Source organism: Penaeus chinensis, chromosome 40 (genome assembly GCF_019202785.1).
Source record: "Penaeus chinensis breed Huanghai No. 1 chromosome 40, ASM1920278v2, whole genome shotgun sequence".
Lineage (NCBI taxonomy): Eukaryota > Metazoa > Arthropoda > Malacostraca > Decapoda > Penaeidae > Penaeus > Penaeus chinensis.
Window position 1 is genome coordinate 25708192 of NC_061858.1, and position 17500 is coordinate 25725691.

Sequence of the window (17500 nt, forward strand, 5' to 3'; positions counted from 1 at the left end):
TGGAGACAGATTTTTTTTTTTTTTCTTTTTTTTAGTAATCTGTCAATAAGATATTGAAGTGCCAAATTTGTGAATTTGATAGTCCTGTGTTATGTGTTCACTCTGAATATTCCAAATATTCATTTGAAACGGTAACTCACTGTGTTAACTTTCGTTGATGTTATCAATATCGGTCCATGTCTTTTTTTTTTTTCTTTTTTTTTCTTTTTTGTATTGAACCCATTCCTGCCAATATAAAAGAGTTTTAACACGTGTGTGTGTGTGGGTGTGGGTGGGTCTGGGTGTGGGTGCGTGCGTGCGCGTGTGTGTGTGTAATCCGCATATACTTAGAACTGGTTACTACACAGAATTGATGAAGGGGTATTTCCACATAGAGCTCTTACGCCATAGGATGTTGTGACGTCAAGGCTGATAGTGCATCATGATATATAATGAAATCTTACAGAGCCACAATGACATACAAACAGAAAAGTGATAAACAGTGGTCAGTATAATCAATATAATACCCATAACTTGTAGTTTCATATTTAAATAGGATAAATGTATTAGTTACCCGACTGCCAATAACAAAGGTGGTATGTATATTTTCAGATGTAATGTATTTAGCAACAGTACGAGAAGCAGATTTCGTTTACTGAATTTTCTTACATCCATACATTTAGAAAAAAAAATCACACTGGTTGAGTTTCAGATACAAATAAGGCAAGCCAAATATACACCTATTTATACTTCCAACGTCTAGAAAATCTATGACCTTGTACAATCACAAACGAGCAACCGAAGTGTGGCCAACCTTAGAAGTTCTTTTCTCTAGTCTTCTTGTATTACTAAGTAAGGTTATTGGGATAAAACACCGATAAATAAACCAAGTAACGATAGATAAAAGAAAAAAGATATATAAGTAAGCGAAGTATAGTGGAGAATAAATATCACAAAGAAAACAAGTAACGGCAACTGGAGAGTTGCCAAAAACTTTGCTCTTGTGAAATGTTTTCTTTTTTTCTCTAAATAGTATGATAAAAAATAGGTAACAAGCATCGCAAAAGATCATAAAAAAACCCACATCGGTCCATACATATCAAAGGAAACACGGCACCAGAGTGTAAGTAGAGTTAAAACAGGAATCCGTGTATTAGTGCGCACATATCCTCCGGAGAACCCGAGGCAGGAGACAGTCATCGCCATGTTCCCCTGAAGAGTACGTGCGTCTGGCTCGATTTTCCGCGATTTCTCTCGCTTTTTCCGGATCTAGGGGCGACTAGGCGACTCGTTTCGGGAATTCATCCTTTACTAGAGTGAGTATGTAGACGACGTGTGAGGGGTTTTAGAAAGGGTCAGTCATGGCGATTTTCAAAGACATACGTTTTGGTACGTATATATGTTTCGGGGTGTTGCCATATCCGGGGTGAATTTTGCGTTTTGTTTTTGTTATAAATACGTTCTTCGTTTTCTTGAGCTTGTGTTGGTTTTAAGTGAAAAGGTGATGTAGATTAACAACGTTCTTGTATTAGGGGCTATTGAAAGACCAAATGATACGGGATTATAAAGGAAAATGGCAAATTCTGTGTCAACTTGTATGATGGCAACGGAGAGAGTGACATTCTTTCCCTTCTGATAGTAAATACCGTTTATTATTATTGTCATTTGAGCATTGATTGTATTAATTTTTGTCGGTGTTATATTTGACTTCTTTAATTCGCTGACATCTCTCTGAACTAAATTCTGCCGCAACCAGATGCTGTCTTCACGCGCCCAGCAACAGTTATCTCTGTCTTTCTTTATCTCTCTCTCTCTCCCTCCTTCCCCCCCTCTCTCTCCCTCCCCCCCCTCTCTCTCTCTCTCCCCCTCTCTCTCTCTCTCTCCCCCTCTCTCTCTCTCTCCCCCTCTCTCTCTCTCTCCCCCTCTCTCTCTCCCCCCCCTCTCTCTCTCTCCCTCCCTCTCTCCCTCCCTCTTCTCCCTCCCTCTTCTCCCCTCCTCCTCCCCCTCCCTCCCCTCTCTCTCTCTCTCTTTCTCTCTCTGTTTCTCTCTGTTTCTCTCTGTTTCTCTCTCCTTTTCTCTCTCTCACTCTCACTCTCTCTCACTCTCTCTCACTCTCTCTCTCTCTCACTCTCTCTCTCTCTCTCTCTCTCTCTCTCTCTCTCTCTCTCTCTCTCTCTCTCTCTCTCTCTCTCTCTCTCTCTCTCACACACACACACACACACACACACACACACACACACACACACACACACACACACACACACACACACACACACACACACACACACACTCAATGTTGTAGGTCATATAGAGGAAAAATGAATTATCTAATTTAGCATTATCCCTACAACTTGATCATAAATTTACTTACATGTAACATATGTTAATTTAAAAAGAAAAGTTCTGATGAAGTTACATAGTAGAAACAGCCTCCATACTTTTGTTAAAGGCAATATAATGATCTTTTCCCTCTCTCTCCTTCCACAGATATGATGACTAGTAAATGCATGGAGGCGATCGAGGGGTGAAAGGGATATGCAGAAAGAATTTCGAGAGTTCTTGCATCCCGGTAGCTCCAGACAGTGAACCCAGCTGTTATAAGAATGTGAGAGTAAATTTGCTCTATCACATATTTAAGAGCAGATTATTTGGAAGAACTTTTAAACAAATCTCTTTTTAAGTTTATACTCCGTTTATGTTATCTTACTAGTGACCTATTAGTGAGTGTTACTATATAAAACTTATATTAAGAGTGTCGCATTTATAAAAGGTGGAAAAAAAAGTGTCCAAGAATCAAAGCTTGTTATCGGAGGAATATAAATTAGTGAATACAAGAAGTATATAAAGAGCAAGATAGGAAACTTTTATAAGAAGCCATTCCGTCATTCACTGACGGAGATCTTGTCAAGAAAGTATTACATAACCAGGTCAGACCATTACTTGAGAGATGGGTGACATGTCCCATGATCAACGAAGCCTTGCAAGGGAGGAGTATCGGTTGAACACCTTTGGGAGCAGCGACTTCACAGCTGACAAGAAGAAGTTTGCTGAGGCAGGATTTTATTACACAAAGAAAGGAGATGACGTGAAGTGCTTTGACTGCAAGTGGGAAGTGGATGCCAAGACCATCAGTCCGGCAGATGACATTGCAAGAATTCACAAAGAGAGACGACCTGACTGCCCCTTTGCACAGGGTTTAAAGACTATTCCCAGGCCCACTAGAAATAAGACCTTTATATCTTATGATAGTCTGAGATACGAGAAAGAGCGATTGGAGACTTTCATCGACTGGCCTGTAAAGTGGCTGGATCCATCTGAGTTAGCCAGCGATGGATTCTACTACTTGCGCACAGCCGACCACTGCGCTTGTGTGTTTTGCCGAGGCATAGTGGGTGCTTGGGAGGTGGGAGACACACCAAGAGGAGAGCATCAACGCCACTTTCCACACTGCCCATTTATCAGGGGTCAACCAGTTGGTAATGTCCCTATTCATCATAGCAACATCCTAGCCTGTCTACCAAGCCTAGATTCCACAACCCAGAGTAAGAGCACCAACACCCAGAAGCGTAGCACAGATGAGTGTGGAACGTCAAGGCACATGGCTGGTTCCTATCCAGAATGTCGTAAGTTTACCTTACTTTATATACATCTTACTATATACATTTTACTGTCACAAATATTAACTCTGGTTTGACAGGACGTATCTTGCAGTTATTGATATAATAAAAGATATCCCCTTAACCCAACTATAGGTTTATGTAGTCTACTGTAGTTTTTATTGAACTTAGTTACACTAATGATATCACAAGTATTCAGCCAATTAGCCCTATTGACCATGCCTGATTCCCCCTCTTTCCTTTAAGTATTATTATTATTAATTATTTTTTTTATTTATTTTAGTTTTGAAGGGCCTATCACTGTGTGAACACAACAGACTTAAAAGTTAGAGGGGACATGGCTTGTATGTCATGCTATCTGTGGTCTTTAGGTTCACCATGCTGTTCTTTCAGGTGGACCCCCCAACAAGCCTGACGTGTCTTGGGAGGAGATTGGCCTTCCACAGTACTCTGGGCCAAAACGCAAGGACTTCCTCACATGCGAGAGTCGACTTGCAAGTTTCGTGAGGTGGCCTGAACGTGTCACGCAGAAGCCAAGTGATTTAGCAGATGCTGGATTCTTTTATTGTGGTAAGTTTCATGTTTTTATTTCAGATGCATAATTACTCTCATTTTATTAAATGATTCAGATAAAGTTTATATTATGTACTTAATCTATTGATGCTGGTAATTTATATATTGTTGGCCTGACCGGATAACTTTAAAGTAATGTCAATCATTTATTTTTATAGTAGAGGTGCTTAGTTACCAAGGAGTCAATTAGTTGGCCAACCTGATCTTACCTTATGATAATGTGATAGGAGTCTCAAAATTATGTTGGCCTGAACGTGTCACGCAGAAGCCAAGTGATTTAGCAGATGTTGGATTCTTTTTATTGTGGTAAGTTTCATGATTTTATTTCAGTTGCATAATTACTCTCATTTTATTAAATGACTCGATGGTAATCAAGTAGCACATACAAGATTCCCCATATCAGATTCAGATAAAGTTTATATGTAAAGTAATGTTAATAATTAATTTTTATAGTAGAGGTGCTTAGTTACCAAGGAGTCAATTAGTTGGCCAACCTGATCTTACCTTATGATCTCATTCCTTGAATTTTGTTTTTTATCACAAGTTTTAGGAATATGGTAAACAAGTGAGGTCAGGTAAGCCTAATAATTGTCTCAGTAATAAGTACTTATGAAGCCACATCATGTAAACAAATTGACAAACCAAAATTACAGTGATATTGTATTTACCCAGTGCTACTTGGTTATTTATAGATATTATTATGTAATGATAACACACACACACACACAAACACACACACACACACACACACACACACACACACACACACACACACACACACACACACACACACACACACACACACACACAGAAAGCTGAAGTAAAGCAATATTAATTGACACCTGATTCCTTCACAGGTTTGAGTGACCATGTCCGTTGCTTTCACTGCGGGAATGGTCTTCGTAACTGGGAGAAAGATGACATACCTTGGAATGAGCATGCTCGCTGGTACCCTGAGTGTAGCTATGTTCTCTTGAAGAAAGGACAGGAATTTATTGACAAAGTACGTATGTTTGCAAATGTACTAAATAAGCTACTTGATTTGTGATCATAAAAAAAAAAAAAAAAAAAAATCAGTCTTTCATTGAATATAATTTTTTGTTTGCATTGAGGAGAATAGTCAAAGAAAAAAAAAAATCTTTTAACATATAACACATTTCCCTGTGTTCAGGTTCGACGTGAGAAACCACCATACATCCGCAAAGCCCCAGCACCAAAACCAAGTACTAGTACAGCATCAGCAAGTACCACACCAGGAGGTCGCACAGTCTCTGACAAAGATTTAGATCCTCTGATGGATTTAGATATCATACGAGGAGTATTGGGCATGGGATTCCCTACACACATCGTAAGAGCTGCTCTAAAAGACCAAGTTCAAAAGGCTGGTATGCCATTTTTCAGCATGGAGCCCTGTATTGAGGCTGTCCTTCAGAAAATGGAAGAAGAAACAAGACAGACACTACAGGCTGACCCTATTGAGAGTGAAGCAACAGAAAGCCAGGTTGCCAAGATTCAGTCAATCCACTCTAGGAGTGAGACTGCACAAAATAGTGAAGTAGCTGGTTCCAGTTCTCCATCCACTTCTGGTGCACAAGCATCAGCTGCTTCAGAGCCATCCACTTCTTCAGCCTCTGAGGATGTCACTGGTACTTTACCCACTCTTCCAACCCCGTCAACATCTACCAACACAGAACATTTACCCACACTACCAAGTCCACTGAGAAGTACAGATACTTCAACCCCTGTATCAGGACAACAAGAAAATTCCCAAGAAAGTTCAGCAACAGCACAGAACACAAGCTCTGCCTCGCCCCAGCCAAGCCAAGGAGACGACGAGGCAATGGAAGTTGATGAAAGGGGTGCAGATGTTCATCCAATGGAAAGAGTGATCATGCAAGCTGATGAGATAATGAGTATGGCAGAGGAAGCCTTAAAACCTCCAAGTTCAGGTCCTCCTTCTCTGGGCCAGTCAGACCTTAAAGTTGTTGGTGAAGGCGAGGGTTCTGCGGTGTTGGAGCAAGCGTCAACCTCTGGTGTGAAACATCAATCTGGAGCAGTTACTTCACCACAGTCTAGTAAGTGTATATAGTACTTTTAAATGATTAATTTTACCTTGATATTTTTGGACTTTTAGGGTCTTAACAGTATGTTTATAAAGCTCATCTCAGGGAATGATATTTTATTAATAATACTTTATTATTCTTTGTTTTCCCACAAATGTAGGCAGGCATCTAAATGTTGTAAGAGGAAAAATAAGATAATAGTGTCATTTGAATTAATATTTGTTTACTTTTCTTTTACAGCTAAGGAATTAGCAGATGAGCTTGAAAGAATACGTGACATTCGCATGTGCAAAGTCTGCATGGATGCTGAGATGGATGTTGTGTTCCTGCCCTGTGCACATATGGTTACTTGTGCCTCTTGTGCAGTCGCTCTGACTCAGTGTCCCATCTGCAGGAAAGACATCAAATTCACCATCAAACCTATTGTCTCCTGAAGTGTGAAAATATGGAATGAACATAGTGTGCCTGTGCTTTTATAATTATAGTATGTATAAAATATTGTGCACATTTTATTCAGATAAGGGTTTGTATTGATTTTTTATATCAATTTTCATGGCTATTCTTTTTTAAAGCAACTTTTAAGTTCCATTCTTATGACTGTGGGGAATAAAAACACATATACATGTACATGTGTGTGTATATATATATATGTACAAACATGTAAATATACATCTATTTAGAGTGGGAGTATATGTATATGGTTAAATTTGAAATTTCCACTCATTCAGGATTTTCACTGATGCACACACAACTTAACTTGTCTTATGTTAGTGTGCAAAGCTTTAAAGTTTCCTCTACAATGCAATGTAACTTTAAAAATATATGAATATGGATAAATGCTATACGTCGTAATTAAAGGGCCTCTATTAGTGAATGTGTGTTTTTTCTGGGGAATTCTGAGGTTTATTCTATGAGTAAAATCACAGAAGAACAGAGGGATCACTGCTTATGTTGTCCTTTGTGAATTTGGATTTTGAGATCCCTAATATCACATATAAATACATACATACATTCATACATACATTCATACATATACATATATATATGACCGAGACATATCCATATAGAGTTTGTTTGTATTTATTTTCTGGTATCAGTTTTACCTTTCTGCTCAAGCATATATCTCAGATGCAAATGGCATTAAGAATGTGTTATCGCCCTGCTTATGTTAATTATTATTAAGAGAGATGGTCTCTATTCAATGGTGCTAGATGGTTGTGACTTGAATAAACAGCAGTGAAAATACATGGCCAGAGAATGTCGACCCTCTATAATATGGAATCCCTGTGTGAAGTTTTCTTAGTGAGAGAAGAGATGGTTCATAGTCCCAATAATCCATTTTCACCTTTATAAGATACAGGAAGTTGCAGCTAAATTGTTATGCTTTAGAAAGAGTCAGAAGAGATGGTTCATAGTCCCAGTAATCCATTTTCACCTTTATAAGATACAGGAAGTTGCAGCTAAATTGTTATACTTTAGAAAGCTGTGTGGTGCAGCGGTAGCGATCTAGCAATCTTGCTGACCTGCGTTCGAATCCCTCGCCGCCAGTGGATGGTAACCCCGGCCATTCCTTGCACACAGGGGATAGTTTAGAAGCAAAATGAAACGGACACTTTGTCACACCAAGAATATCCATTGTAATAAATGGAATCAAAACTAAACTAAAGAGTTGAAAGGAACACTTAGCCAAAATTTGCAAGATCATAAATAATCTGGAGAATTCAAGTGCACGTGTGAGTGTGTTAATACACACAAAATTATGGAAAATTCAAGGAAATACTTTGTTTATTCAGTTGGGGCAGAAAGAAATTGGCCATTGGCAACCTTACCAAGGTTTCCTCATCACTCATGTTATGGCTGTTCAGCAAGATGAACTCTCCATAATGTGATGATGATGATAATACAAAATTGTCATCATACACACCCACAAACAAGGTTCCTACAATGTCATTAGTAATTATTCATGCTTTAAATAATTACATTTACTTAGATTTTTGAAGTTGGATGTCGAGAGATAAAGGGTCCCCTGCTACAGGCGTAACAAAGCACCTAAGGATACCAGCCATGTGAGTTCTCTTCAGTAGTTTTATGTTGTACATTCATGAAAAGATGTAACAGTGCTGTCATTTCTCCTTTAGCGAACAGGAGAAGAGTGAAAGGCCAAGTAGCTCAACAGAAAACGAGCTTGTGTGACCTTGTTTTTGCTTTGTAACTATTAACAGGCCAGTTCATTAGATATGATTTGCATATAAGTATACTTCTTTCCTTGCAACTTTCGTGATTATTTACTTTGACATACAATATGTGTGCTTTCACCTGCTATTAAGATAAGCAACTTTAGTGATTATATATATTGACGTACAATATATGTGCTTTCACCTGCTAATAAGATAAGGAACAGTTCTAGTGCGGTATTAAGAAGAAATGTTACTACACCTGTAACTGCTACATGATCTTTGATGTCTAGCACATTGATTTGTTATAACCATAGACCGTTAATGCACCTGTAAGCCAAGTAGATGATTATGTATAGTCCAGACTTCATAGGACAAACTTTAAGACGGCTGTGAAATCTTCTATAGTTTCTATGGATTCATTTAAGGAGTAATATACGTGCATGATTAGTTGGTTGATTTTCTAGGGAAGTGGTCACTAATTTATTCAGTAAGGTAAAGGCGATTTTTCGTTACCTTTTATAAGGAAATCTGGGTAAATCTTCGTCATGGGAGATGTGACAGCACTGAATTGTATGTTTGTAAGAATACTACACTTGACCTAAAGAGGCTTTCAGATATCTTTTAATAAATGCAATCACTTAAATAGCGTCTTTCTTTAAGAACCCTAAAACACATAATATAGAATATATAACATGGCTATTATAATGGATATGAAAAAAATCGTATATAATTAAAATGACATTAGTACTTTACATTTAATTCCAACCTGCGTATAAACTAACTAGAGAGAGACAGCAATCAGTAAAATGATGATAAGAACAAAACTGTAGATGGCCTCTCTTTTAATGCTGCATTAAATAATAAAAGGATAAAGATAGTTCAAATGGCTGACGACGATCAATGACATGAATGAGTAACCTATTCTGACGCTTGCCTGGTATACCTGTGATTCACCTTTATTGATTACCTTTTAATCAGAGGCAAAGGTAGGGTTGTCGGTTCTCTCCTCCAAGCTGAATTCCAGTGGCATTATATTCCAAAAATGACTTGCAAGTCTTAAATAACGAATGGCATTTAAAGTACATAAACCTCTATCGTATACTTTGAATCCTTAGCTTTTGTTGGCCATATTGCAGACTGGTAAATTATTAAATATATGGGAACATAAATAAGCTGTTGCAAAAGTTAGGGATAAGATACGAGTATTATAAACTCGAAGTCTATAGAGGCCACATGATTTTTTTTTTTTTTTTTTTTTTTTGTGTCTGATGTCTAAAATGTCTAAATCACTTCTGATGAAAATCCTTCGTTCTTGATTCTTTGTCATTTCGTAAAAAGTACTATCAAGCTCAAATCGAAACAAAAGTGATGGTCTCAATTTCGATCAGCACGTCTTTCATGGAATTTGAAAAGCCTTCGTCGTTTTCATCACAAACATATCCACGGAGATTGACCAACCCTCGCAAAAAGAAACAAAGTTACGGTAAGTGAGATTCGCTTTCCAGACCGGCGTACGATAGGGAGGTAAGGCCCGCTGAAGGAAATGCTCGGCGACAGACTTGTAGATCGACTAGACATTTCTTCCACGTCGTTTCTGGACAAAACAATTACGATAACCAAGGAAACCATTACAGATACCAATGTAATACAAGAAGAAAAGGAGAAAGAAACATGCACCAGACGCAGAACTCTCCGATACTGTCAAAAATACCAGTGGTTTAGGTGTTCTTACATAAACGTTCCAGCAGTTCTCTTGGCAATAAGATTGAAGGGAATTGTAAGCGTGAGTCGTTCCTTTATATTCTCAGCCTCTGCGGACTTGCTTCTGTTCAACCAATTCAGCCAGACTCACTGATACTGTATTAGATATTAGAAACCTTGTCCATCTTCCCACATGCATTATGTACACAAACATTCTAGCCACTTCTTTCATTATGTAACATACCAATTGGCCTGTTCTTTAGCCTACCGCTGATTTAATTTCATAGCAATTTAGACCAAGTAAGCATGAGTACATTAATGAAAATAAAACAAATGAAACCGTACAGTTGCAAGTCTAGTGCCACTCCCACGGAAAATAATTATCTGCAAACTCACACTGAAACATTATCGCGGGTAAGAGATATTGACAACGAAGGGGATTTTCCTTTTGATATCAGATTAAATACTCAAAACAACACTACTGACTGCTTTGCATTTTGTAAACAACAGATAAGAGCAGTGATCTAATTATAACGATCGCTACATTAACATTGATAAGGGTGATAACTTTAGTGATAATAAAAACCAAAATCATGTAAACGATAACAGTGACGATTACCACGATATTTAAATTGAGAAGACAAGGAAACAAATGTAATTATATTAGTAACCGCAACATTGATTGCAAGAGAACTACAGTAGAGCAAATGAGTGGGAGGGGGGAGGTAAGTTTTAGTTCCAAAAACTATACCTGTAAAACACCATTCGTAATCAGACAGACAGACAGAGACAGAGAGCATGGTGTTGCCATAATTCCATTAAAGGAGATTAAAGGCACACTGATAGGATACAACCTCCGTATCTGATAGACTCATAAAAATCGGGACTTTAAGCAAAGCCACAAAACCTGCACATAATCCTGCATCACGAACTCTCAAGAGCAGCCGGTCATGATAAAAAGAACGCTTGCTACGACGCCTTACAAGGAACCATGGACTCAATTCCGAGATACCACGACTGGAATCGGCGACGCTAATGCAACTATTACTGGAAATAGTGGGGGGGGGGGGGGATGTTTAATAAAACTGAAGGCTTTCGGATCCTTTAGTTTAGGTAACCAGAACGAAAATGGAGACGGATTTGCTGTTGTGCTGAGTTAAAAATCCAGTCAAAAGAAACCCCAGGCAACAGATGGAAAAACAAAATCGAAATAAAACCGACCGTGTCACTATCTCATAGAAATCGAAAAACTTCATTTAAAAAATATTAAAATAATCCCAAGAGCTGACTGCAACAATGACAACATGCTGAACAAGACTAGGCAAAATCAGAATAAATACCAGCCCCACAACGATGAGACTTAACAGTAATAAAGAACGCGTATAGAATTCAATTTTCAAGTTTGAAACCGGCGAAGGTAATATTTAAAATATGACAAACAAAAAGAATAACAGGCGGAACCATCACTCGAAAAACAGAAATTAAAACATCTAAAGAACTTGCCACTGAAGAACAACGAAGGACTCACTAAAATCATAATCTGAACATTCAAAGAATAATGAGAGAAGATAAAACAAATAAATACATCAAAGAACGTGATAAAAAAAAATGTGAAGTTTATACCTAAGTCAACAACAACAAAAAGATCAGGGACAGAAAATAAAACATACTACTAAAAACTGACACTGTAATATATGAAAAAAAATAAACCTGCGCTCAGTAACTCAGTAACCGCCAGCCTTACTTTTAGAAATTGAAAAACAATCCATGAAATAACAAGGCAAAAGTGGAAGAATAGATGAACTAACCATAGGGCTCATAAACGAATGGCGGTGATTTGTTGTTGTTGTTGTGTGTTAATGGCTGTGTAATACTACTTGGGAATGAAAGACCTATTTAAAAAATGGAGATACTGCAAACAACATTCAACAAGGCCGGTTGGTGGCAATCCGCACATCTGCCCCGCCGAAACAAAGGATGTGCCTTCCTGCGAAGTCCTCCTAAGTCAACGTCATCTCAGACCTTCCACTCCCGAGCCTTGTTGACCCAAAGTCATTGCCTTTCGGGTGACTTCATCTCCCCCTCGAGGAAGCCCTGGGAATTCATCCCCCTTTGCTACGGCCGGATGAATCTGACATTTTAGCGGGCGGAAGCAAGCACCGCCCTCGAGGGGAGCTATCCATAAAAGGAGATGGCAGAGAGAGAGAGAGAGAGAGAGAGAGAGAGAGAGAGAGAGAGAGAGAGAGAGAGAGAGAGAGAGAGAGAGAGAGAGAGAGAGAGAGAGAGAGAGAGAGAGAGAGAGAGAGAGAGAGAGAGAGAGAGAGAGAGAGAGAGAGAGAGAGAGAGAGAGAGAGAGAGAGAGAGAGAGAGAGAGAGGGGGGGGGGGGGCAGACAGACGAAGACACAGTCTGTAAGTTCGCCTCCCCGTTCTCGCATCTACCTTCCATAATAAACCCACAGCGCCAAGACCCTTTCCATTACCCGCTCTAAGACCACGGTGCCCCTTAAATAAACGGTGCATTGCGGTGCCCCGATAGATAGATAGATAGATACTTCAGAATGTACACACTATCGAAAAAGAGCACCTATGTCTTATGTGCAGCTAAATTCTCTTTGCGGATATTCAGAACAAGAATTGCAGAACAACGAAGATAACAGTGTGGAAGAAAATCGCAGACAAAAACCATGTATTTAGAACTCCTAAATTATCTTTGTTAAACAGATAGCAAAACAAATATATAAACAATATTTTATTCATTGTCAAAACTTTAATTTCAAAATTATCTTTGAAAAAATAGATCATTACAGATATATAAACACCATGCTTTATTTTTGTCCAAACCTTAACTCCAACATGATTTTAGGGGAAAAAAAAAAAAACAGATTAATGCAAATATATAAACACTAATGCTATATTAACTGTATGTTGAACATCAGCCCAGGACACAACATGGAAAAGTATAATAGCGTTTTTCCTTAATAACTTAATAATACAGCTAAAATCCAGTGGTTGACCCAAAGAGTTTCACCAAAGTGAAAACTCTGGATATTTACTTAAATTTAAGCAAGACAAAAAATTATGAATATCATGGCTGATGCAGAGAGTTCTAACCATCAATGTTATAAGGAAAAGAAGTTATCTAAGAGCAATTTTAACAGATAGTTAATGGAGACACAAAAGAAAGCAGTAGAATTAGACTTAGGTATTAATCTCATTAGTAAACATTTAAGGAAAAAAATCAGATAAATCAAGTCTCAAGATTAAAACTTGAATTCTAAAAAGTCTTTTTCCCCTAGCATTGAGTGCTGTACCTTCGACTTCTGTGTGTTAAAAGGACTGACAAACGCGCAGATGAATGGGTTATAAATAAATTTGGAAGTAAAAGTCTACTTAATGATATTTAAAAAAATAAATTTTGATACTTGGCAAGGATCTAGGATATGACTAGCTGTGAGCATAACATCAATATATTTCAAAATTAAGCATAGCCGGGGTTATGAGAAAGGCGAAGGAGAAGAAGACATTTTGCAAACAAGGCAGATCGGCCTAACGATCAATCTGAGAGATAAGACGATATGTGAGCATACAATCACCATCATCATCATCATCAGCCTTACCATTCCACTGCAGGGCGTAGGCCTTTCCCGACTTCCCCAGACATTTCGGCCTTGAATTCCCGTGCTAACTCTTCCGCATTTTGTTACCTTGTTTGTCTACTTGTCTTGTGTGTATGTGTGTGTACATATATGTGTTAGTGTGTGTGTGTGTTTCTCCATATATCTTCCTCTTCTTCTATTCCATTTCCATTTTTGTTTTCATTCTAACGAAAAGATAAAAGTGTTTATATATATACATAAATAATAATATATATATATGCATTTATGTAAATACAAACATAGAAGCTAATGGAATTTATACTATAACACTGTTATTGATTAATACTATAACTTATAGCCATCATCATCATTATCTCTGTAATAAAAATTGTCATTACCATCAGCATTATCAACAGCAACAAAACAGTAAATCAGAGTTCCTTTACTGCTCTTATGAAAGAAATATGCAGTTTAGACCCACAAGAGCGAATTATCAGATAACCGCGATATCAATCCAGCTGGCACATTGGATACGTAATTCTCGCTGAACGTCTTTCAAAAATCAACTTAACTGGCATACTACATACGCAACAGCTTCTCTTTTAAAAATCAATTTAACTGGCACATAAGATAAGCAATTATTAACACAGACCATCTTTTAAAAATCAGTTCAACTGGCCTATGAGATACGCAGTTAAACACAGACCTTCATTTGAAAATACATTTAACTGGCACATGACACACGCAATTATTAACACAAACCATCTTTTACAAATCAATTAAACTGGCACGTGAGATGAGGAATTATTAACATAGAGCCTTTTTTAGAAATCCATTGAACTGGCATAATAAATATGTAGCTGTCACGGTCCCTTTTTTTTATAATAAATTTAACTGGCACATGAGACACGCAATTATTAACACAAACCATCTTTTACAAATCAGTTTTAACTGGCACATGACACACGCAGTTATTAACAATGACCATTTTTTTAAGATGCATTTAACTGGCATAATAGATACGCAACTGACACGGCTCCTCTTTTGAAAATCTATTTAACTGGCACATGAGGCGCGCAATTATTAACACAGACCATCTTTTTAAAGGCAGTATCCCAAGTAGAAGCACAATCCTGTCCAGGGTTAAGAAGGCATCATTCTAGTGCTTCAAGTAGGCTCATTCAACAGCATTTCCCAGGCCTCACTGCAAGGCTCAGGCTCATGCGGTGATGCACTCAGACCAAAAATATAAGATCTGCATAATCTTGTTTACTTTCATGCGTCGTAGATAGATAAAGAGGGAGAGAGAAATGGGTGTATATGTGGATATATGGATGGATAGATAGACAGAATATCTATGTCTGTCTACCTATTCATCTATCGATCTATTTCTATCGATCTATCTATCTAACTATATTTGCATTTATATTTACATATTCATTTCTATGTTCATATCTACAAATACATCCTTGGCTATCTATCTATATATATATTTCTCTATCTGTATCTATCTATCTATCTATTTACTTACCAATCTCTATATCTATCTATAATTTTTATCATCTCTCACTCTGTATGTTATGTGTGTGTAATCGGTTCATTCAATTCCTCATAAACTATACGATACAATGAAACGATAATAATAATTTGTTAAAAGTCGGCGTACTGATCCTTAAAGGAATATTGTCAGGTATTTTGTAGAGGAAAGGTGCAAATATAAACACATTTGCAAGTGAGAACGCCCCTTCAGTCCTTACACATGATTAAGTAAGCTCTGTCAATCTCTATTGGAAATCTAGTTGGCATGACATATAATGCACAGTTATAAGTAATGGAAGATATTCAGTGATAAAACTACTACCATCAATCCGCCATTATATGCAAAAAAAAAAAAAAGCATATACCACGGTAACCCCCCCATTCAAAATACCAAAAAAGGAGGGGAGGAATCCAGATAAGGGGGGAAGAGGGGGTTCTTCTCCTTTCAAATTTGGCGGGCCTATTGATTCGTGTGCGCGCCATCTATTGCCCGCGGGACGCACTAAGCATCACAACATTCCTGTGGGTGGAGAAGCCGAGGCTCGACCGCGACTCGAAGGTCCTCTCTCCTGCTGGGGACTTTCATGGTAGTTCAGCGCCCCGGAAGTGTCCCAATAGACACTCCGACGAATCTGTGAAGGGCTGAGGAGTAGCTCTTGTGGCACGACAATGGCGGTGAGTAAAGGAAGACGAGTATTGGCCGTCACAGTGCTGTATTTGGTTCTGTTTTGACGTTTGGATGTTTGACTGATGGCCTACGTATCCTTGTGGAAAGTGGTAATGATAGAGGCTTAATTGCTGTATTTAGTGGGAAATCAGTGTGATTAATTAAGAATAGGGAATCTACTTCTTTGTGTGTTTTTTTTATCAAGAAATTGATTTTTAAAACGGGGACAGGCAGGAAATTGATCAATAGGCTTATGTATCGTCTACATAATTAATGCCTTTTTTATTTCTAATGTTACATATTATATGATTGGAGATGATGCCGTGGCTCTAAGATGCTTTGCAAAGAAGGCATTTGAACTTTAATCTTTCTAACATGTATGATCATGATAAGCCCTAGTGGAAAGTATTTTGAAGATTCATTTCATAATTGATGTGTTGTCTAGAGTTCTGAAATCATGTATTTATGTGATTATACATATGTGTAGTTCTTACATAAATTGAATAGATAGTGATGTTTATTCAAATGCATTTCATCAGAGGTTAGCCATTGTTGGCAACAAGAAAATGCTAGCTTGAATGTCAAATCTTTTTCAGACTAAAAAAAAAGAAGAAAAAAAAAAATCCATGCTTCAGGCAGCATGTGAAGCCAATAAAATGCTTGACTTCCTTTGCATATTTTAGAAATTGAAAATAGAAAATATGAAATTACATTCTTAACTGGGAGTGAGCACTCTTGGTAACTGTTACCGAGAGCGACGCTCCTTCCCAGACACTAAGTTCCAAAATCAGATTTTTTTTTATTATGTTTCCTCTACCCAACGATGCGTGGGGAACCGGGGGTTGAAGGGGGGGGGGGGGTAATGGATGGCACTGGATGGCAATAGGAACCTGCAGAAATCAAAGAAAGTGATTTGTGAAACGTTAAAAAGTCGGTTTTTCGAAAACCCGAGCCAAATTTCTGTCCCGAAAAGAAAAGAAAGAAAGAAAGAAAAAAAAGATGGAAATCGGCCACTGAAACTCTACGGACGTCCCCGCCACCTTTGAAAATATACGGACCGATGGGGTGGGGGAGGGCTCTACGGGAATCAAACCCAGTGTTCGGTAAAAATCTCCGGGATGTCACATAATCCAGATCCCCTGTGGTAATCGCACAATGCGTCCTAACCAATAAACCTACCTCGCCTTAACCCTGTGGCTTTTACACACTACGATCTATATATTCCCTAGTCAGGGGGCTCTGCCCCCTGGAACCCCGTGGTATTATATGCGCCCTAGGGGCTCCCCGTGGCTTTAACCCCTTATCGACGGGTCACGTGTATACGTGTACCCCGTCGGGACGGAACGTGTATTCACGTGTTCCATTTCTAACCCGTTCCTCCGGGGATGCGACTGGGCGTGATTGCTGTATGGCTGTATGAATGACTGTTTTTGAGCTAGTTTGTATGTATTGGCAATTATGTTTGTGCAACTATATGTGTACATATATAGATGTATGTATCAGTTCTTCGTCGTGTTTGTGTTTTTGTATGTATCTGTGGATATATGTGAGCGCAACTGTGTGTGTGCGTAAGTGGGTAATTTTACG

General features: G+C 38.3%; 3 protein-coding genes across 6 annotated transcripts in view; 2 read left to right on the plus strand and 1 right to left on the minus strand.

Annotated features, from left to right (window-relative positions):
- LOC125047224 (histone-lysine N-methyltransferase 2B-like) overlaps window positions 1-481 on the minus strand; it is a 65510-nt gene extending 65029 nt beyond the window's left edge. Inside the window, exon 1 of the mRNA XM_047645428.1 lies at window positions 1-481. This exon is cut by the window's left edge and continues 25 nt beyond it. The gene's annotated coding sequence lies outside the window, so the exon portion shown is untranslated.
- LOC125047223 (death-associated inhibitor of apoptosis 2-like) overlaps window positions 1-9052 on the plus strand; it is a 23265-nt gene extending 14213 nt beyond the window's left edge. For 3 of the 4 annotated variants that reach the window (XM_047645420.1, XM_047645418.1, XM_047645416.1), the window contains exons 2-6: window positions 2467-3602; window positions 3990-4166; window positions 5027-5172; window positions 5341-6244; window positions 6473-9052. In XM_047645420.1, the coding sequence (XP_047501376.1) occupies window positions 2927-3602; window positions 3990-4166; window positions 5027-5172; window positions 5341-6244; window positions 6473-6666 (2097 nt within the window). In that variant the 5' untranslated portion in view covers window positions 2467-2926 and the 3' untranslated portion in view covers window positions 6667-9052. Of the gene's footprint in view, window positions 1-1146; window positions 1296-2466; window positions 3603-3989; window positions 4167-5026; window positions 5173-5340; window positions 6245-6472 lie in introns of those variants that run through there. The other variant, XM_047645417.1, reaches the window with a different exon arrangement.
- A 6712-nt stretch (window positions 9053-15764) lies between these two features.
- Window positions 15765-17500, plus strand: part of LOC125047020 (kinesin-like protein KIF3A) — a 32042-nt gene continuing 30306 nt past the window's right edge. The window contains exon 1 of the mRNA XM_047645043.1: window positions 15765-15921. Within this exon, the coding sequence (XP_047500999.1) occupies window positions 15916-15921 (6 nt within the window). The 5' untranslated portion in view covers window positions 15765-15915. The remainder of the gene's footprint in view (window positions 15922-17500) is intronic.